The 22,244-nt window shown below is 50.6% G+C and overlaps 2 protein-coding genes across 16 annotated transcripts in view; one reads left to right on the top strand and one right to left on the bottom strand.

The window, feature by feature from the left end:
- The window catches only part of Med15 (mediator complex subunit 15), a 69,983-nt gene extending 66,978 nt beyond the window's left edge, over positions 1-3,005 (top strand). For all 10 annotated transcript variants that reach the window (XM_063226072.1, XM_063226076.1, XM_063226075.1 and 7 more), the window contains 5 exons: positions 135-201; positions 563-723; positions 810-976; positions 1,361-1,459; positions 1,969-3,005. In XM_063226072.1, coding sequence (XP_063082142.1) covers positions 135-201; positions 563-723; positions 810-976; positions 1,361-1,459; positions 1,969-2,105 — 631 coding nt within the window. In that variant the 3' untranslated portion in view covers positions 2,106-3,005. The remainder of the gene's footprint in view (positions 1-134; positions 202-562; positions 724-809; positions 977-1,360; positions 1,460-1,968) is intronic.
- Positions 3,006-6,228: 3,223 nt separating this feature from the next.
- Positions 6,229-22,244, bottom strand: part of Smpd4 (sphingomyelin phosphodiesterase 4) — a 29,957-nt gene continuing 13,941 nt past the window's right edge. For 5 of the 6 annotated variants that reach the window (XM_013141887.3, XM_063226071.1, XM_013141889.3 and 2 more), the window contains 11 exons: positions 19,755-19,826; positions 15,615-15,701; positions 12,313-12,458; positions 11,631-11,721; positions 11,017-11,117; positions 10,150-10,313; positions 9,479-9,684; positions 8,581-8,814; positions 8,146-8,277; positions 7,891-8,019; positions 6,229-7,657 (listed from right to left, as the gene is read on the bottom strand). In XM_013141887.3, the coding sequence (XP_012997341.1) occupies positions 7,328-7,657; positions 7,891-8,019; positions 8,146-8,277; positions 8,581-8,814; positions 9,479-9,684; positions 10,150-10,313; positions 11,017-11,117; positions 11,631-11,721; positions 12,313-12,458; positions 15,615-15,701; positions 19,755-19,826 (1,692 nt within the window). In that variant the 3' untranslated portion in view covers positions 6,229-7,327. The remainder of the gene's footprint in view (positions 7,658-7,890; positions 8,020-8,145; positions 8,278-8,580; positions 8,815-9,478; positions 9,685-10,149; positions 10,314-11,016; positions 11,118-11,630; positions 11,722-12,312; positions 12,459-15,614; positions 15,702-19,754; positions 19,827-22,244) is intronic. The other variant, XM_013141891.3, reaches the window with a different exon arrangement.

Here is a 22,244-nt window from a genome sequence, read left to right as displayed (position 1 = left end):
CTGGGCTTCCTATGGAAGTTTCCAGTGGCTGAGGCTCAGGGAGGCCAGGCAGGCAGTGCTTGGGATCAACAACTGAGTCACCATCTTGCCCAGCTCCCAGCATAGAGGACAATCCACATCTCCCCTCCCCTCAGATGTCCCCTGAAAACTCTACAGAAGTGTGAGATCGCCCTGGAGAAGCTCAAGAATGACATGGCAGTGGTGAGTGGAGCTCCAGGCACCTCTTGGGAGGCCAGGGCCTAGCCCTCTATACCTCGAAGCTTGGCTGGAAGGAGTCTTCATACTCAGGAAGCCTCTTTCAGGCTGGTGACTTGGAGAGTGAGAATGTGGGAAAAGTCGCCCTCTGTCTTTCGTCCGCGTGTGTGCCTCTGGCAGCCCAGTACCAAGTCCTGGCCCTGGGGAAGGATACCTGGGTGGGAGTAAGGCTGCAGGGGTTAGAGCTGTGTCCAGGCTCAGTCAAGGTGGTGCCGTGCTGTGAGTAAAGGGTAGGCCCAGGCTCTGGAAGGCCTCAGAGTAAGCAAAACTTTGAGTACAAGCTGTGATCCGCCTATCCTGTTCCTAGCCCACACCCCCACCACCCCCAGTACTACCGACCAAGCAGCAGGACCTATGCCAGCCGCTCTTGGATGCTGTACTGGCCAACATCCGCTCACCTGTCTTCAATCATTCCCTGTACCGCACTTTTGTGCCAGCTATGACAGCCATCCATGGCCCTCCCATCACGTATGTACTTCCATGGGTAGGTCTCAAGGGGTTCCAGGCCAGAGGCTACATGTATCTAGTGTGATCAACACAGCCTCTTCTTCCAGGGCCCCAGTGCTGTGTACTCGGAAGCGCCGTTTTGAGGAGGATGAGCGGCAGAGCATCCCCAATGTGCTACAAGGGGAGGTGGCCAGATTAGACCCCAAATTCCTGGTGAACTTAGACCCTTCTCACTGCAGTAACAATGGCACTGTCCACCTGATATGCAAGCTGGGTGAGTAGCCAAGTAGGACTGGGGGTGGGAGGGTGTCTAAGGCTCTGCTGCCTATGCCTGAAGCCATGAGGTGTCTGGGCTGGTGGGTCAGTGCTTCCCTCCTCACTGCTGGCCCTGCACTCACACAGCCCTCCCCACTGTCCTCACTTCTCAGCAGCCTGGACAGCTTCCAGGCCTTAAGTCCACCCCAACTCCTTCTCCCCTACAAGAAGAGGCTGCTGGCTCTGTGTTTGGAGTGCCCTGCAGGCATTGCAGCAAGCCGTAGTAGAGCTTTTTAGGGTGTGGAGAGCTGTGTTCCAGGGCAGGGCTGTGGGGCAAGAAAGTTGAAATGTACATCAGGTCAGTGCTTGGGGCAGGTCACAGGTGTAGCCTCATGTGTTACAGATGACAAGGACCTCCCAAGCGTGCCACCCCTGGAGCTCAGTGTGCCTGCTGACTACCCTGCCCAGAGCCCGCTGTGGATCGACCGACAGTGGCAGTATGGTGGGTGAACTGAGAGATGATGTCTGGGGCCAGGGCAGGCTGGGGTCAGCACTGGGCAGCTTCCACGTGCCTCCTCTCTCCCCAGCACTGTCAGGAGCAAGGTACTCAGCAGTCACCTAGAGAAGGAAGGCTGTGTGCCCCTCATTGTGCCCTTCACCCATCTGTCGTGAGGTGCAAGGCAGCTATGTTAAGTGGGGTAGTGTTGAGCAAGCCCACAGCTCAGGGACACCCAGCTGCTCCCAGTGGCTGCTGTGTAGCTCTGCAAAGCTGACCCAGGGCCACCAGTAGGAGCCTGGTTTTATGCAATTCTAGCTGTATGATGAGGCTCTAGAAAACCAGTCCAAATGCCAGTTCTTCACTAAGGGTATGACTGTGAGAGGGGAGCCCTGCCATCTGGTGACTGATGCAGGGCTGTCCCTTCCCACAGAGGTGCATGTGCGGGCCAGGCTCAGAGGTGGCTGACTGTCTCACTCAGGGCCAATTGCTCACAACCCATTGCTCTATTGCAGACGCCAACCCCTTTCTGCAGTCAGTGCACCGGTGCATGACCTCCAGGCTGCTGCAGCTCCCCGACAAGCACTCAGTCACAGCTCTGCTTAACACCTGGGCACAGAGCATCCACCAGGCCTGCCTCTCGGCTGCCTAGCCAGGAACAGCAGGGACAAACAATAGCCTCGTCCACTCTGTGGATCCACGCTGCATATTGGACCTTTCTAGGTGTTGGGTTCCTTAGAGAGCCTGGGGTTAGGTTAGCTTTCCTGCTTTTCTCTTCTGCCTTGGGGTCTCCCCATACTTGTACAGTACCGGGCCAGCTGGCTGTGGAGCTGGCTACACGGAGAGGGTTCAGGGAGGGGTCTTCCTAGAGAAAATTCTCCATACCACACCCTCCGGGGAGTCAGACCGGTGGGCCATGTTCCTTGCAGCCTCTCCGGGCTCCCTGTTTACTCTGGGCAGCATGAGGGAGAACTCAGGGTCTCACCCAAGCATCTTGTGAATTAGCATACATTCTACTCATTTCCATAGGACATGGAAGAGAACATAGGAAATCCTGACAGCACAACTCTCTGGTCACAGTGTTGGGTTCAGGGCATGCTGCTTGCGGCTTGTGAAACATGGCCAGAGATGCTCTGGGACTTGGGTCCCAGGCTCCATTTCAGAGGGAAGGCCAGCCTCCAGGCAGCAAAGGAGTCCCTGGCCATAGGTGGGTATCAGGCCATGTGTTCTGAGGAAGCACGGGTAGGAGGGTCAAAGGAGCCTATCCCTGGTATGCCTGTGTCACTCTTGGCGAAGGGTGCCTGATTCCCGCTGTGAGGGATGAAGACTGACCAGATGGGTACTGTCCTTGGGACCTGGCATCCTTGGAATACCCTGTTCTGTGCATCACCCCTAGAGTGTGGACTCCCTGTGGGATGCAGCTACACAGCACCTTTGTGTATTGCCTGCCACACTGAACAGCAGCCAGCAGTCCTCTGGTGACAAGAAGTTCCCTTTTTATATGTGCACTACCCTGTCATATGTGGTTCCTATAATAAATTTATTATTCCCATGTTTGTCAGAAGTTCCTCTCTGTCTCCCTTCTCTATGCATCTGGGGCCCACTATCCTGTCAAGGCTGCTGCTGGTTTTGGAGATAGTGTCGACTGGCCCCAGGCATTTGTCCTTTCTGTGCAGCATTCCATTCCTCAGCCTGTGTCATATCCAGCTTCATGGCCAACTTCTTGCTGAAATAATGCCCAGGAAATGGGGCACTCAGGCCAGGAGCACCATGCTGCTTGGTGATGGTAGGCACCAAACTGCCTACCTTGAGGTATTGCAGGCAGCTGTTGATTAAAGGGTAGCAGGGCCGTGACATCCTGGAGAGAATGGCTCTCCCTTGGCTGTGACCCTCCCAGGATGAAGGCTCAGCTGGACCATTCATCAGCACCATTGGTGCCCCTAAGCAGTGTTCAGTATGCCCTCATACAGCTGCAGTGTGATGTGCTTGGACAGAGGTGGGGTGGGCTTGCCCAGGGGGCCACCCCTACTGTCTACACACCAGCATAGTGGCCCCTGAATTCGAGGTCTTATTCTCATCTTTGAAAAGTCATTGTAGCAGCCCATGCAGCTACATGCAGGAATGACCGGCCCCCCGCCATCCGTTCTTCCATGAAGTATCCATGCCATTATGGGCCCATGTGGGGAAGAGGGGCTACTGTGGACAGTAACTTCCTGTTGGGCACTGAGGGGTCTCCCTGTTTCTTCCACAGTTTCTTAGTCTATTCATTATTAACATGGAGATCCATAGCCAGTACATGCTTTGCTCATCGTTTTCAAAGCCATACTACAGAGAAGCAGCTTGGGCTGTGCTGCCCATACCCTCCTGAGCCCCGGTCCTGGCTGATGACCATAGCTGATGGGGCCTGCCCATGGATCCCTGTAGCTTTCTCTGAGGGGCTTTTGTCTTGAGTGCCTTGGGCCACAAATGGCCCAGACTGTTCCCTGTTCTCCACTATCACATCTCTAATGTCTGCAGGGTACCCACTCTGCCCAGCCAGGCCTGGGCACTGGGAACAGAGGTGATGACCCAGCATAACCTACCCCTCCAGGAACTGCCCTGGCCGTAGATAAGTGAACATGGGTAATGTGATGGTCACACAGTGCCTTTTCCCCTTACCCCCAGGCTAGCCAGGCCACAATGACTGAGGTCAGCCTCAAAAGGATACGGGAAAAGACCTATAATCTCAGTACTCAGCTGAGGCAAGGGGATTGCTGAGTTTGAGAGTAGCCTTGGCTACAAAGTGAGTTCTCACCAGCCTGAACTGCACAGTGAAACCCTGTCTCAAAAAGACAGATCTAGATGGAAAGAAAGAATGAGAATGGGGAAGGGGGTCGTGACACGCAGATGCCCAGTGACCAAATCCTTGGCACTCCAGCCAAAAAAGTACAGTATGGGAGGGAGAAACTGAGGCACTGGTCCAGGTAGGTAGGGGACAAAAAAGATCCAGCTGAAATATGAGGTGGGAGCGAGGAACAGTCACATACTGAAAAGTTCTGCACCACGTTAGGCCCCATTAGGAAGACAGGCTAAGGATGCTGTGGGCAGAGGGTAGAGAGGTCCCAGGCAGTGTTCATTTTAGCTCTGCTGTGTTTAGTGGGTAACAATCCATTGAGCTGTACACTTGCACTTCCTGGGGTGTAGAAACGTTTCTTACCAATGAGGGCCTGACTGTTCAGAGAGGATGGGGCTGGTGGGGTGAACCTTCTAGAATTTGCTGCCATGCACGACACTGTCCTGTGTCCTCTGGACTTAATGCTGTATTTCTGGTGGTAGCCTTGTCAAGAGTTGGGGTTACCTGAGAGGGTGGAAATGCCCCTCCTGGGACTCAGTGCCTAGCCCGCAGCCCAGAGTCACCCTTATTCTCCCTGTGGCGCTCTCCTCCAGGACCTGGCCAGCTTCCATGCACCAAGCCCACTGCGTGGACTGTGGCGCCACCTGCTGGACGCCAGCAGTCCTGGGGGCTACATCAACTGAAACCTTAGGTCGCTCAGCCAGGAGACTGCTTCCTGACCCACGTCCTAGCAAGCTGACTAGGCTAAGAGGGCCAACCCTACGTAGTGCAGCACTACCCAGAGGACAAAGGGTGTGGTGAGGGAGGGTGGGGAAGGAGATGGAGATGGGGTTTGGGCTCCTGATCTACTAGGAAAGCACCTGATTTAATAGGGGAGAACCATCTGCCTTTCTATCTTTAATACTTTATTTTTTGAAGGAGATACAAATTCACAGATTAACTTTCAGGCAGGCTCAGTGACATAGGCCCTATAATCCCAGCTACCTGTGAGGGTGAGGCAGGATCATAATTGCAGCCCAGCTGGGGAAACTTAGCAAGTATCTTTTGTCAAAATTTTTAAAAAGAACTGCGGAGGGCTGTAGCTCTGGAAAAGATACTAGGTTCATCCCCAAGTATCGGTGTGTATGGGGGTGAAGGCCTAGTAGGGTAAGTTGTTTTCAGTAGTGGAGGCTGAGCTCTGCACCTCATGAACTAGGCAAGTGCTGTGTCACTGGGCCACATACGCAGCCCTTTTTCAAACTGAGACAGTCCTCTTGTGTTGCCCAAGCTAGACTTGAATTCATCATCCCGCTTCAACCTCTCAAATAGATGGGATTATAGCATGTCCCATCATGCCTGACTGGGGAGGTAGCTCTCAGAAGAGCTGTTTTTGCCCTATGGACTCTAGTCAGCCAGGTCTTAACTAGGAAGCCACAGGCTTAATGCTTCATAGGGCAGAAGATAGAGTTAAAGGGGAAGGGAGAGGAGGTGGGTCAATACACCTGAAAATTACAGGGACTGAGGAGGAATGCTTACTAGTCTATACCTAGAGAGTGGGGAGCCCAAAGTTATGAACACCCCTCAAATCTTTGGCTGGCTCTCAACTACAGGCACATGCATTGACAGGACCCAGTGGAAGCCAGGAGAAACAAAGTAGGTTGTCCTTGGTGGGGCTGGCAGTGCCCATCTCTCCAAAAACCTGCCATTCTCCTCAGGGGCCAATGAGAACTACAGGCAGCTGTAGATGTGCCTGGCACAGAAGACCTACAGAGACTGGGGGACGCTGTCACACTGACTGACCTTTGCCCTGGCTCACCATTTACGTGGGTTGGGTCAGGTTTTGGGCCCCAAAGTGCCAATGAACAGACATGTGGCCCCTTGGGAGAAGGGTCGGAGGTCAGTACACCCAGCAGCTGAGTGCTCAGGGACCTGCTGGATAAGGACTGAGTCCAGATACTGAGACTTGGAATCAAGAATTGGTTTATTCAGATCCATGGTTAAGTTACTTTTCAATTGGATTTTTGGTCATGGACTCCAAAATGTATCCTGAGATTACATCAAAATACAAGGCCCAACATTACAATTTGAAAACATGTTATTCTGGGGGGTTTTTTAAAAAAAAAATCCCACATACACCAAAAAACAGAGGCTTGGGTTTAAAATCACCAGCAAGACACTGTTGTGGTATATTGTCTGCAGGATGAACAAAGTTGAGACTGATTTATTTTTGACGATGAATGTGTAGCTGTCATATACCAGGTATGTGTTATCAAAAGCATTACTGTCTCTGAGTCCCTGGTTTAGGGAGGAGTTTTTGCCCATCTTTGGTTGTGCACAGAAGCCAGCAGGACTGCTATAGCCCTCTGCCTCCACCAGTGCTTGCTCATGGTGCAGGACTTCAGAGGGTTGGGGGCCAGAGGTGAAGTGCGATGCTCTGCTCTGAGAGGGTCTCCATGGAATTCAAAAGTGGCACTTTCAGCCCAGTTTTGGACTCACTGGGAGAACATAAAAGAGAACCATCATTCCTTTTTCAAATGTGATAGCAAACCTTCGCTTTAAAGTGAATCAGAGGAGCAATTATTTACTTTTCTCAGGAATTTCTTTTAGAAACTGATTCTTGCTTGAGGGGAGGCTAAGCTGCTATTGGGGACTCTCTTGGGGAGAGATGTCACACTCTGCCCACTTCAAGGACAACCACAGTGGACAGCCCAGGCCTGGAGTCACTGTGGACACAATAGTCTGTTTCACATGGCAAAATCTTCAAATGGTTATGTAGGCCTCCAAGACTAGCTCAGTTGCTTGCAGGGCCTTGGGCTGGCATAGTAAATGGTTGCTGCCAGCTCTGGTTGTCCCACAGCACGGCTCAAGAACCCTGTGACCCTGCTCCTTCCTCGTCAGTCTCCCTTCTCATTTCAGTTTCTTCTGGATGATTCCATGGTCACAGGAAAACAAAACTTAGAAGTCCAAAGATGACCACGCTCTGGCCTGTCAGCAGCCTGCCAGGACCTTTCAGGCCTAGTGCAACAAATCCCAGCAGTCTGCTCTGGAGACAACGGCCCCCATCAGGGCTGGTGAAGCTTTCCCCGTTCCGTCAGCAGTGTCATGGCCATGGCATAGAGGAGGTAGCCCAGGACAAGAAGCAGAGTGCAGGGCAGGGGCCTGATGCACAACAGTGAGCCCATGACAAAGGCCAGCAAGAATGAGAAGAGTGTCCGGTAGCTGCCCAGGAAGCGCAGGCTGAGCCTGGGGCCCCGGGCCTGGCTGGCCGCCTGCCTCCGCCCCACAGGGCTCAGCAGGTGCCTGTTGGCCAGTGTAGGCTCAATGAGGTGGTAGCGACAGAAGCTGCCAAGGAAGTCATCCCGGGAACAGAGAGCAACCATCTGGCCTGCAAACTGAAGCACAAAAACTCAGATGGGATGGTGACAGCAAGTGCTGTAGCCTCAGGGCAACACATCCTTTCTCTCAGGCCACCCCAGGACTTAGGCAACTCTCACAGGCTCATTCTCCATCAGGACCTCTCTGTCCACGCACAGGAACGTGTGGGAGTGGGGCTGCTACACTCAGCCAGGGAATCTGGAATTATTCAAAGATGGAGTGCACAGGCCCACCCCTGCTGCCCACTCACTCTGCGATTGATGGCTGATGACAGCCGGAAGAGCGCTCGGACCAGGCTGGCGTTCTCGTAGCTCCGAATGGGCTGCAGCTCTGAGTCCCCTTGGTACTCAATTTCAAATTTGCGCAGCCCATTGATGATCTAGAAACCCAGACCATGAGGACAATTCAGAGGATACATCTTTGCCAACAGCCCAGAAGAGCCTTTTCTGTTTATCAGCACAAGAGGGAACTGAGCACAAGTCTCAGGATGATAGAGGCCTCTTACTTGGTAGCGGCCCAGGGGCGTAAGGATGAGCCCGTCCTCCCCCACGATGCAGTCTGGGAGCTGCTTCTTCCCATTTTCATCCTGTGTGGTCCCCAGAGCAAGTGTGAGCTGGGCGAGCTGGGCTTCACTGAGCTGTCAGAGAGAAACACTTCGGTTTTCAATTTTGAGGTTAAGGATAAAGAACTGGTCTTCATCCTACCAGCCTAACAGTCAATGACAATGAGAGCTAGATATGACACCATAGGTGTAAACCCATCTATGAGATGAATCCCCAGGGGAAGGAGGGGACCTCTGGAACAGAAGTCATGCTGGAGACTTGTACAGGCCCCGGGACTTGGGTAAGGAGCAATCCCTCAGGGAAGGGACCCTGGCTATGGGACAAGCAATCCCTCAGGGAAGGGATACTGGCTATGGGACAAGCCTTAGGTCACATACTCGGAATATCTGGCGCAGGTACTCAAGGGCCTTCTCTAGGTACTCGTCTGTCTTTCGGATACTGTCCTGACCCATCTCATCCAGGTCATTAGCTGGGTAGCAGCTATTTGGATCTGTAGGGGAGAAGCCCAGCCATGACAGGAAGGACCGGCCAGGGGGGCTCTCCACATACTGGTCAGAGATGGACCTGGCAGTCTGCTTGGCTTGCGTGATGAGCTGAGCAAGGCGTAACACCTGTGAGGGAGACACAGGGACAAATGGTTTGGGTGGGGGCACTTCTAGCACCTGGCCACATACAGAACAAGGCTGGGTTGTTATCCACGAACAGTGACCTGGGGTCAGGAGTTTATACCCAGGTGGATGAAGGACCAGGAGGGGCAGCTTAAGACTCATGGATAAACTTTTTGCTTTGTTCTCTTTTTTTTTTTTTTTTTTTTGTCTTTTTGAGACAGGGTCTCACTATGCAGTTCAGGCTGGCCTTAAGCTCACTTTGTAGCCCAGGCTGCTCTACAACTGGCAAAGATCTTCCTGCCTCAGCTTCCCAAGTTAGTGCTGAGATTATAAGCACATGCCACTATGCCAGGCTTATTCTGTTTATTTTCAGACAACGGCCCAGCCCAAGGTGGCCTGGAACTGGTGATCACCCTTTCCTAGCCTCCCAAACGCTGGGATTTCAGGCATGTACTACTATGCGTGGCATATGGATGATCTCTTAAATGTGAAAAATTTCCAAACCCTCCCTCTATTATTAGAAAAAAATTAGTCTTTACTGGACAAAGAGAAAGAAGGAAATGGCAGTGTGTCTACGCAAACATAATTTCCCTCCTTTTTTGAACTCAGACGCCTTCCCAGTTCCCACAGCTGCAGGGATCCCATGCTGGGCAGTGCCTCCACTTACCAGAGTCCGGACCTCAGGCCCGAACATCGGGATATACTTGCAGTCCTGGCCCTCCAGGCTGTAGACATGGCTCTTCACCTTAAATGAGGCATCAGTAACGGCTGGTGGCCATGGTGACAAGAAGCTGCCAGTGACAGTAGGAGCTGTGAAGAGTCGGTGATGGCGATGGGGGATGACGAGTTCTGGCTCCAGGAATAGCTGCTCACCTGGAAGGCAGGACTTGAGTCTGGCACTCACTTCACAGGCCAGAGTGCTGCGCTATGGAAGGGCTCCAGAACATTTCCTGTCAGCAGGGCTGGTGGCTAAGGACCAGCTCTGATGCTCAGGGAGCTCCAGTCCACACCAAAAGGAAGCCAACAGCGAGACGATAGCATGCTGGGGTGCAAGACCATCTCTTGACCCACCCCATAAGACACTAGAGCAAGAGTCTGGAAAGAACTGTACACAGTGGGTAGTTCCGCTGCCTTGGCATTAGGCACACAGGGCACAGGGCTCCCACCTGCTGTCTGTGGCCACAAGGAAGGTGAGGGTCAGAGGCTTCCTCAAAGCAATGTTGTGCAGAGCCACCTGCAAGCCCAAAAGAAACACAGCCTTCCCCAGGTCTCTATGTGCTGCTTCCTGCCAAAGATAGCCCTGGCTCCAATCCAGCTGGCCCAGGACTGATGACTTACCTTTTTGGATCATTTCAGCCAGGTTGGGCTGGGCAAACACTTTGGCCACTCGGAACACCATGAGCGCGTTTTTGGGGCTGACCAGGTCTGTGCGGAGTGCGCGGTTCAGGAAGCCCACAAAGAGTTTGGTGTACACTAGCAGGTTCTCCTGGACGAAGGGTGCCCTGGGAGCCAGGGTGCAGGTTAAGATTACCCCCTCGAGGCCACACTGCTCCTTACTCCTAAAGCTCTTGGCTTCCTGGGCGTCTAGCTCTCTGGACAAGACCTTATGAAGGTGTCATGAATGGCAGCTTTAGAGGACAGGGAAGAGCTGCGCAGAGAAGGCAGGACTCAGGCCCTCTGAGGACAATGGATCTTTGAGGATGGGGCTCTTTCCAAGAGATTCAAGGCCATCCTGCAGGCTGGCCTGAAGCCTGATGGGCAGAGGGAACAAACAGCAGAGGGCCAAGGGGAAGGCTTTGGTTCAGGAGAGGAGTGTTTTAATGGTGACATGAGGTGGCCTGGGGGTCAGCTATGAGGAGCAAGTTGGAGGTGACCAGGGTACTGTTGCTGCTCTGTGCTGGCAAAGAAGGATAGCAGGAGGCTTTAGGGGCAACCTGGAACACTAATTTGAGTCAGAAGAGCAAGGAATAGGCAGAGGATCACTTATGTGTCCTTGGAAAATTCCTTCTGGGAACAAAGCTCAGTCCAGGAAAGGCTGGCCTGTGTACCCACTGTCTAAGGCTTGGGAACAGAACTCAGAAGACCACCAGAGGCAGAGTCAGGCCAACCCAAACACAGGAACACCCCCCTACCCACCCACCCACTGAAGTAGTACACCCTCAGGGGAGCCAATGGAATCAAGGGGAGGAAGGGCCATGGCCTTACCATTTCTCTGACACAGTCCGGGGCTGGGACTCATTGCTCTGGGCCTGCTTCTCAGATGCGTACCTCCATGGCTGCAGGTAGCTCAGCCACATTTCCAGGACCTAGTAAGGGACATGCATGTCTTGAGGGCCTGCTTTCTGTGGGGCTGGGGCTCTAGGCTTTCAGTCACATTCTTGTATGGCATGCAACCTGGCTCCCAAAGGCCAGCTGAGGTAGAAAGAACCATAGCTGTGGCTCACAGCTATGGGTGGAGGGGTACCACCATGTTCTGGCCTCTGATTGATCTTAGTAAAGATGCCAGTGGGATCAGCTTCTCCTACGTCTTCCTCAGAGGGCACAGAAAGAACTTGTATACCACAGGGTCATTTACTCTTCATGGCAGCCCTTCAAGAACCAGGCTCATGAGCATGCTAGCTGTAGTGGGGAGAAGCCAGAGAACAACCTCTACCTTCTGACAGCCAGCGTGTGGTAGGGGTTTTCTGTACCTTAGGGTCAGCTTTGGAAGCTACAGCCAGCAGAGCAGTGGACTTTCAAGACCTCCTTTTCTCCTTTCACGGTGATAGTCACATCCCTCCCTCAGAACAGAAGGCAAAAACAAAAGGGCCAAAACTTACAGCTCTGAAGGATGCATCCAGGGGCCAGTGGCCAAAGCAGTGCTGCAGGAAGAGGTAGAGCTTCTGCTGGACAAATCGCGGAACAGCAGCCCTGCAGGGAGCCAGGGAGAGGAGAGGGGCACTGATTACCACCAAAGAGTGCTGGGGACTCCCTTGGAGTTAAGATCTGTCTTTAGTACCATTTTTCAGAGGAGGAAACCAAGGTTCAGAAAGGTCTGGGAACACCTAAGGACACACAGGTACCTGGGCCAGTCTGATTCTTCCACACCTCTCAGCCCTACGCCAATCAGCTGGGCTGCTGGCCCATCTCCTGAAGGTGGGGATAGGGGGTGGGGTGGGACGGTTTGCCATCAGTACAACCTCCCTCTTCAGCCTTGACATTGGAAATGGAGGGACAAGCCAGAGTTGCAGAACAGGGTCTCTGGCCACTGAAAAGGGCAGGCCTGGAGAGGCAGCTTTGGGAACAGAAGCAGTGGGGCAGCCCCTGCAGCTCTGGAAGTCAGAGGAGGTAGACAGGCTGCTGTGAGGTCAGGGATCATCTGTGTAGCCCAACTGAGGTCTCCATGCTCTCAGCAAAAAGGGCTGCCCTGTCCCACCCCACATCCTGGGTAAAGTCATGGTGGGCAACATGGTATAAAGGAAGAGACCAGAAGCCATGGGAACTCTGCCAGCCTGCACCCACCGTTTAAACTCCTCCAAGGGACTGGTGGCGTGGGAATGGGTGGAAGGCGAGACCTGCTCAGGCTTTAGGCTGTTGGCAAAGGCATGCAGGTGCTTCAGCAAGAGACGCACCACGAGCACGTGCTCCTCAGAGGGTGTGAATGACTCCTAAGGCAGGGAAAAAGGCCATCAGGACCCATGGAAGTCTGACCACATCCTGCCCCTTGGCTGGCCACTCTGCCACCCCACAGGAGGCACAGGCCTGGAGTAGGGGCCACCCCCCAGGATCCCACTGTGCCTGGCATTCAGCAGATGAGTCTCATGTCACTTTCGGCAGTGAAGTATGGCCCAGCTCATGGCCAGCCTGCCTTAGGGAGAACCAGCTGAAAGATTCACTGCAAAGTGCTCTCTAGTGCACCAAAACCCCCACTGCTAGAACACAGCTGTGTGCCGCAACACACTTCTGCCTGTGCTGGCTTCAGGGGTCCCTATCTGACCAGCCAGAGGACCAGGAATAGGGGCAACTCATCAGAGCTCTGGACCCCAGGCCACCCAACTGCCTCCTGGGTGAGTATAGAAAGCTCTAGGGCTCACCTTTTAAGAGTGGGAGCTTCTTCTTTCTCCCCAGTTCGCTCTCTGGTCACAACCCTGATTCCCTCCTGCTTTCTCTCACAGATAGACAGAGACTCAGCCCCAGAAAAGTCCTCTCCTGCCAGTGGACCTGTGGTCAGCCAAAATCCTCCAGAGAAGTGCGACTTTAACTTCTCATAATACGTAGGGTCTTTGAGGCAAAGCCCATGAGTGAGGAAAGTCTCTGCCAGCAGCAGGACTCCCCCAGCTGTTCAGCATTCAAGTGAAGGGGGACTCATTGGAGCCCTGGAAGTAGACTGGGGCAGGGAAGCATCTGAAGGCAGGACCGCATAGTCCTCTCCAACAACTTGACCAGCTAAGCCTGGCATGGGCCCCAGCCCTGAGGCATTGTCCACTCAGGCCTGTCATGAAAATGCCCCACAGATCCAGGCGACACCCTCACTGGCTTAATCTGAAGATGGAACTCTGTATGAGTTATTTTCTTCTGCTTATTTGCAATTTTAGTCTCTGTGCAACAAATTTAGATTGATTTTAAGAAAAAAGTATAAAATATAATGATACAGTTTGTCCCCTATAAAACTCATGCTGAAGTTTTAATCTTCATTACAAAATAAGAGGTAGCGCCAAGCAAGACCTTTAACGAGCATCTAGGGCTCTGCCTTTACAAACGGATCCAATCATGCAACTAATGAATTAACGGGTCTTCTGGAGAGTGGGTCAGCTGTGAAAGCCAGTTTGGCTAGGTCTCTCTCCCGCTGCCTGCCTCCTGCCATGTGATGATACCCTATGCCATTTCAGGACTCTGTGAACAATAAGACAATCACCAGATGAATTGCTAGACCAGGGATGGTGAACATTTTACAACTTTCAATGATACAAACAGTCCGCTGCAACATGAGTGCCACTGGTTCACCACTGCCGCAGATCTTGGACCTGAGCTGCAAGCCAAAATAAACATCTTTCTTTGTAACTTACCAGCCTGTGGTACTGTCACTAGTAACAGAAATGAACTAAGACATTCTAGAGTAGTATTAATACTAATATTAAAAGACCAGAAGAGCATCAATGCCATATTCTAATACACACATACACATGCATGCGCACATGTGCCCACACCCCAACTCCAGAGCCTCCCCCTTTCCTACAGCCTCATTCCTGGCCAGTGGCCCTGACCCTGGGACCCTGGGCTATGATGTCATCCCTTTGGGTCAGGAAAAGCAACAACAACCTCACAGGAACTGGCAGCCTGCCTTCCCCTGCTGGGCAACTTGCATACCCCATCTTTTTGTAGACCTTCTTGGGGGCCAGATGCCAGCTCCTTCTTCTGGTAACCACATGGTACCATATCAAGCCACTTTTGCTAAGCCGAACTTCTCTCCCCACTCTCATTTCCTAAGCCAAACTCCATGCAGAATCTGAGGCTACAGTTACACTTGGCTTCCTCCACCAGCGCTGGGGACATAACCCAGGCCTCACATATGCTAGGCAAAGATTCTACCGCTGAGTCACATGTCTAGTTCCTACCACCAGCTCACTTTTTAAAAAGATATCCTACTACAAGTGGTGGCACAGATCTTGCCTATTATGTACAAAGCCCTGGATTCAATCTCCGGCACTGGCAAAAGTTTAAGGACAAGTCCCCAAAGCCGACAGCATTTCCCACTGGGCCTGACCTCTCAAGGACTCTCAATTCTCCTGCTACTGAGCCTGAAGGGTGGCTGAATCCAGGTTCAGCCAAGCTTGCTCAGCACTCGGTCCTCCAAGGGGCCTCTCTTCCCTCCTGAGGGTAGCTGCTGCTTCTGAGGATTCCTCTGTGAGCTGAAGTTACCATCCCATCCCACTCCATGAGTTCTCATCTTGGCTCCAATTTAAACATTAACTGTTGTGTGTTCCTTTCACAGCCAGGATTAAATGGACAGAGCTGTGCCTGGGAGCTCAGCTCCCATGTTCCTACCTTTCTTCACAAATCTGCCAACTCCACTGTCCCTGAAACACCCGTCTCTCTCCAGAAAAGGAAAAAAAGAAAAGAAAAGAAACGCCCAAGTCCAAACTCATTTTCACTGACCTCAAATCCATCCGCACATTTGTTACTACCTAAACAAACAACAGCCTTCCTGATGTCACCACCTGCTCTTACTGGCCTCCAAGAGTCTAAAAGCAGCTGCAGTAAACAGAAGGTCAGGCCTGGCTAGGCTGACAGCCCTGTCAGCTGTACGGTTGAGTTCTGAGCTCTCCTTACCCACACTCTGCTGTACATGCTGACTCAGGGTGGCTGCAGTCTCCAAGCCAGGTGATGGCTCTGGATAGCGTACAATTCACACTACCCACAAGTCCCTAGGCCTCTGCATCCTTGGTCACTTTCCAGGCACCATGGCCTTACACAGCAAGGGAAGAGTTAAGCCACTGCAAAGCTCCAATACCTATGAATAGAGACTCCTCCCCTGGCTGGGACCTGGACCAGGCAGATTCGTAGCCTCTGTGGCCAGCCAGGGCTATATGCCCCACTCCATATATGGCTACACACCCAAAACCAGACTAGTTATATGCTGGGGGATTGGGCAAGACTGAAGGCTGACCCCTGCCTTCCCTAAACCTGTAGACTACACTCTGATCAGAACTAGGCTCTTAATCCCTGCAGCAGGCCTCAGCCAGACCCTCACTCTCCCATTGCCCCAGCAGGCACTCTGTGCTCCTCTGTGGGTGGGGAAGGGAGGAAATGAGTGCAGCCAGTACTTGGTAGGCGTGGAGGGCCTGGAGGCTGGGTTGGGCAGGGCTGTGGAGGGCGCTGGAGACACTGAGTCGGTAGTGCAGAACCTCCAGCTGAGACAACATACAGAGAGAAGCCAAGAAGAGGCAGGAGAAGACAAGGTGAGGAAGGGGAGACATGGGGATAGGACAGGGGGCAGGGGAAGTGGGGAGAAAAAGAAAACAATGAGGAGCCCAGATGGGGAAGGAGAAAACAAAAAACAAAAAACAAAAACAAAAACAAAAGCACGTCAGTGACAATCCAAACAATCACAACCCCAGCAGCTTGGGGCCAGCAAAACACCACCCTTCCTGGTGGCCCAAACCCAGGACCCAAACCACAGGCAAACCTGTTGTTGGGCCCATGTTGGGCACCCCTACTGGCCTTGTAGGCTGAGATTGAAGTGGAGCCTCAAGATCACTGGGGAAGCCCCTTCATGTTGCTGGGCTGACAGCCTCTTCAGCTGAAGTTCACCTAATTCTGTCATCCCACCAACTTGGAGACTCCATGTGATACCTGGCCCCTATGGCCCAGGACCTTAACTGGGATATGCTGAAGGCCATCAAGGCATAGAAGGGCTCAAGGGTCAGGAAAGAAATTTGGGGGAGCCAGTTTCAGGACTCTGTCCCAAAAACAAAGTGTAGTTGGCCCTCTACATCCATGGGTTCCACATTCACGGGTTTGATGGACTAGACTGAAACACCGTGGTGGTGGTGGTGGTGCATTTGTTCTGAACATGTACAGACTACCTTCCCTTTTTCCCTACTCATTTATTAATTCTTTCATTCATCAGTATGAGGAATTGAATGCAGGGGCTCTAATGTGCTAGACAAGTGCTCTAATACTGAGTCACAGCCCTAGCCCCAGTCTTTCTTGCTACTGGTTCCTCAATAATAGTATATAACTATTTATATATTTATATCTAGAGATGATTTAGTGTGTATGGAAAGACACACACAGGTTATATACAAATACTGGGTTATTTTATATAAAGGATTTGAAGATCCGTGGATTTTGGTACCTATGAGGGTCCTGGAACAAGCCCCCCCAAATACTGAGGGACGACTGTAACTTGTTAGACTTTCCTTGGTTGTCTTGAGAAGAAATTTACCAAATCAGTAGATACTATAAATGATGTGATCAATTCTTATGTGTCCAAAACATAATCAGTGTCCCTCTATGAGTGCGTCTCTCTCAGAACTGAGGACAGGGATGGGCTGCCAAAGTTTGGATCCCAAGGGTAGCACAGACTGAGCCCACCGAGCCAACCCTCTGCCCCACATCCCTCATACTCTCCCATAGTCTGGAAATGGTTAAAGTTATGTTCATCAGTTATAATTCTGGGAAGACAGCCTTTCCTATCTTATTAGGACTCTGCCTTCCAAATGCACAGAGCTCCCAAGGCAGAGTCCCCACATACCTACAAAGTCAGTGGGACCAAGGCTGGGACAGCCCTGGACAGCAGTGGTAACAGCAGAGCTGGCAAGCTACCTGGTCCCCACCCCAGGACTCTTTCCCCTACCTCCCTGCAGCATTGCTGCCTTTCAGCCAAGCATAGCCCAGAGGCACCCAGCACACTTCTTCCCCAAGCAGCATGCCTATGGGGGCTTCACACAGGTGAGACGCACTTGCCAGGCGCTGAGGTGACTCACAAGGAGGTGAGAGCATAGCAGGATAGCAAAGTCCTCTCCCAGCCTTCCTCTCAGCCAGACCCCAGGCTCAGAGAGGAACCGAGAAGCAAGGTCGCAGTGGAGTCCCTGCCCCTTCCCACTGGAACACAAGGGCTGGCATGGCCACTTCCAGGGCTGTAGCCATCACTGCCTCCAGCCACTGGGTAGTAAATACGTGCCCTGGACCCACACTAGGACTTTAGGTGCTGCGTTTTCACCATTTGGAAATCAAGGCTAGGCAGGGACTGGCAAGGATCTGTGTAAGGTGGGCCTAGTGCAAGCCCAAATACACAGTAAGAGGTCTTGGATGACGGGACCACCGCAGCTGTTTTCCTCAGTGCCCATCCACTCAGGTTTCATAGATTTTTGTTTTGTTCTCTGCCTCTATAGGAGGAGGTGAAGGGCAGAGCCTCTTAGATGCCCAGTCCTCTCCATGCCAGTCATTCTGGTACATCTTATCTCCCTAAGGTCTAAGAGGAAGCAAGTGTGGGGACAAAGGCTAAGGCACAGGTTCTCTATCAGAACCTGTGAAGACACAGGTGACCATCCAGAAAGGTCCTTCTGATTGGTCCTTGAAAGTGGTGTGACTGCCATTCACTCAGAAGACACCATGGGCAGACAGGAAAACAATGCAGCAACAGTCCCGCCTCTGCACAGCCAAGACACATGCACAGAGCTGAGTATCTTTTAGGTGCCCAAGAAAGAAGTTGGGCCCTGAGAACAAACCTAGGGGAAAGAAACCCAGCCCCCAGGCTACCATTTACCAGCCAGAAACATGCAGTGAATATAGGAAGCAGGCAGGGTATGGCAGGCTCTTGGTGGCTCAAGCACAGGATGGATAGTCTTGGGCCTTTCCCCATTTTCCTCCACCAAGGTGATGCCAAGGACAAAGTTTTGGAGCACCCTGTGCTTTAAGAGGAACAGTGAGAGCCAAGCCCCATCCTCCATACTAACCGCACTGGGGTCTTAGAACTGGTTGCAGAGACTGCAGTAGAAGCAGGACCACAACAATGGTCTTTCCTCAGAACTGGAGTTCAGTTACGGTATACACGTCTCAATTTTCACTTTTCAATTTTTTCCCCAGTACTGGGGATTGAACCAAGGGCCTTTACATGGACTTGAATCCTCAGCCCTTTTTGTGATTCCACCAAACTGGTCCTTTTTTATTGAGTCTCTCTTTTTTTTTTGGTACCAGGGATTGAACTCACGACCGCATGCTTGCAAGGCAGGCACTTATACTGCTGAGCTAAATCCCCAGCCCTATTCTGAGAGTCTTGCTAAACTGCTAAGCTGCCCAGGTTGGCTCAAATTTTCGATCTTCCCACATCAACCTCCCAGAGTGCTGCACCAGGTACTGTGCCTCCCATATGCTACCATGCCAGCTACCTCTAGACTTTTTTTGTGTTGTTTGTTTTGTCTTTTTGAGACAGGGTCTCAATATGCAGTTCAGTCTGGACTTGAGCTCACTCTGTAGCCTAGGCTGGTCTTGAACTCACAACAAGCCTCCTGTCTCAGCCTCTCAAGTGCTGAGATTACAGGCATGTGCCACCACCCAGCTAGACTTCATTCTTAAGGACACCCTCCAGAATTTTGCCTGGCATCAACAAATCAAAGTCTACAAAGCAAAGTGATGCACAGAAGCCACAGGCATCAGACTGAGGTGGTGACAGTACCTTGGGCATTGGACCAGGCATGTGTGTTTCAAGTTGACTCATTAGTGTCCACGGTCCATTCACTAACTGAACAGAGCCATTTCACCCTGAGGAACTCAGTGAAGTGCCTGGCCCAGGGACAGCAACACCAGGAAGTTCCAGGGACTCTGTCACATCCATACTTTGGCAAACAAGTGTCCTACCCAGAAAAGGAGAAAGGGGAAAGGCCAAGGAAGAGAAAGGGAGGGGAGAGGAAGAAGAGGGAGAATAAGGAGAATGAAAAAGACCAAGACACATGCAGAAGGATACAAGGCCCCACCCGCCACAAAAATGGCCACTTCTGATGCTCTCGAGGAGGTAAGGACAAGAAGCATAGGCAAAGGTTATTTGACTTCACCACAATGGCAGGTTTCCACCCAGGGTGACCACCCTTGAGAGCACAAAGATATTGCTGATTGCAAAGGAGAAACTGGGAATCACTCCCACAGGCATCAGTAGCTTCTCCTACCCCCACAGCGAGAGCATCAGAATCTCTGCTGTTCCCCTATCACAGAGGGAATTCTGAAAGCTCCATAATGAAGACCCAGAAAAGACATACCTCCTAGCATTAAGGGCCCACCCCTTGGAGTATAAGACCCTCAAACTATAGGACAATACTCATCTTGTATTAGGCATCTGAATGAGGGGTGGCTGGTGGGCTCTGCTTCCCACCATCCAGGTTGTGATAAGTAACTTAAGACTGAGAACAAGAAATAGCAAGTTGACCAGAGCCAGAAGCAGGAAACAGGAAGAACTGGAAACATACCTTGGCATGAGGGGACTGCATTTTCTGGTACAACTCCAAGGAATAATGGTGAAGCCACATTTCAACAAAAACCTACAAAAGAGCATTAGCTGATCAAAATGTTGAACAATAGCACCAAAACCAGTCCATGGGGAAAGGAGTCTCTCCAAGTAGTGCAAGGAAAATATTGTATCAATATATAAAAGAAGGAAGCTGAAACCTTCTTGTACCATATGAAAAAGTTAACTCAGTTGGACATGGTGGCACACCCCTATAATCCTAGCACTTAGACTGAAACAGGAGGATCACCAAGAGTCCAAGGCTAGCCTGGACTACATAGCAAGACCCTGTCAAGACAACAAAACAAAACAAAACAATTAACTCAAGGTGGATCAGCAATATAAATGTAAGCTAACACCATGAAACCGAAAAGAAAACATAAGGGGAAGACTTCATTACATCACACCTGGCAATGACTTCTTTTGACATGACACCAAAGCACAGGCAATGAAAGAGAACAGGGACAGGGATATAGTTCAGCAGCACAAGTGCCTGCCTGGCAAGTACAAGGCTCTAAGTTTGAGTCCTGGTACAAAAAAGGGGGAAAAAAAAAAGAGAGAGAAAAAGAAAAAGAGACAATGGGATGCCAAAAAGGCTTTCTTTCTTTTGGTGGCAATATTGGGGATTAAATCCAGGGCTTTTACATTGAGCTATATGGCCAGCCCCTTGTTAAAAGTTTAATTTTGACACAGGGTCTCACTAACTTGCTCAGTTGCCTGGGTTGGGCTTGAATCTGTGATCCTCTTGCCTCAGCCTCTTAGACTGCTGAGATTCTGGGTAAGCACTACCATGCCCAGCTAAAAGACACTATTGATAAAGTAAAAATATATGTCACTAAAGTTGGTATACCACCCCCCCACTGCTAAATTTGACTAGCTTAAAAAATAAATAAATAAATAAAGTAAAAATATAACACACCGAATGGGAAAAATACTTGTAAATCACATAAGTGACAAGAGTTTATTAAAAATATCTAAAGAATATCTAAAACTCAACAACAACAGAGTAAACCATCTGACTTAAAAATGTGCAAAGGACCTGGGCATAGTGACACACACCTGTAATCCCAGCACTTGGAAGGCTAAAGCAGGAAGATCACAGCTTGTGTTACAGTAAGTTTACAGTGTTACAGTAAGTTTAAGACCAGGCCACAGGGAGTTCAAGACCAGCCTGAACTCTTCTCATTCTCTAAAGATATACAAATGGCCAATTAAGCACAGGAAAAGAGACTGAACATCACTAACCATTAGGGAAATGCAACCAAACCACTTCACAGATTTTGGAGTAGCTATCATCAAAAAAGCAGAAAATACCAAGACATATTATGAATATGAAGAAACTAAAACCCTGTGTCCTCCTAATGGGAATAAAAAATAGTGTTGAATCTGTCAAAAGCTGTAGGGTAGTACTTCAAAAAAAAAAACATTTTTTTTAAAACATACAGCCAGGCATTGTGCAATCCCAGATCTCAGGCAGGGCTGAGACAGGAGGATTACAAATTCTAGACCAACCTGGGCTACACAGTGAGTTAACTCAAAGCCAGCTTGAACTACAGAGTGAGACCTATCACAAAACAATAAACAGCATCAAGCCAGCCTCTGCAAATTAAGAGATCATTTCTCAAAATGAGAAATGGGCTGAGGATGTAGCAAAAGCCCCGGATTCAATTCCCAGTAATACAAGGGGGGAAAAAAAATTAAACATAGCAGGCTGACGCAGGAGCATCACAAATTCAAAGCCAACCTGGGTAAATTAATGGGGACCCTGTCTCAAGTACAATTAAAAGAACTGGGGATACAGTTCAGTGGTAGAATGCTTACCTACCATGTACGAGACAAAAGAAAAAAGAATCACCATGTGATCCATCAATTCCATTCCTGGGGATATATCCAAAAGTTCTTAAGGCTGGGACTTGAGATATTTATACACTCCTGGCCATAGCAATCTTATTCCTAGAGCTAAAAAGCAGAAGCAATCCATTTTCACTGACAAATGAATCCTAAGCAGAATGTGTACATCCATATGTGGGATATTATGCAGCCATAAAAAGAAGGACATTCTGACACATGCTATAACATGGAGGAAACCCAAGGACCTTATACTGAGCAAAATAAGCCAGTCACAAAAGACAAAAGCTATTCTAGATAAATACTCTAGACATGAAGTACCTAGAGTGGTCAAATTCTTAAGAAACAGAAGGCAAAACAGTGGTTCTAATAGCCTCAGAAGAGGAGAAAATGGAATCACTTAAGGGGTACAATTTCAGTTTCTAAAGATAACAAAGCAGGCTGGGGTTTAGCTCAGCAGCACAAGTGCCTGCTTGGCAAGCATGAGGTTGTGAGTTCAATCCCCGGTACTAAAAAAAAAAAAAAAGTATATATAAAGATATCAAAGCATTTTTGTGATTAGCATAGTAGTGTGAATACTACTGGATAGTACACTTAGGAACGA

Source organism: Cavia porcellus, unplaced genomic scaffold, assembly GCF_034190915.1.
Source record: "Cavia porcellus strain 051 isolate PalLab524CR breed Dunkin Hartley unplaced genomic scaffold, mCavPor4.1 scaffold_16, whole genome shotgun sequence".
Classification (NCBI taxonomy): Eukaryota; Metazoa; Chordata; class Mammalia; order Rodentia; family Caviidae; genus Cavia; species Cavia porcellus.
This window is presented reverse-complemented; position numbering and strand designations above follow the sequence as displayed.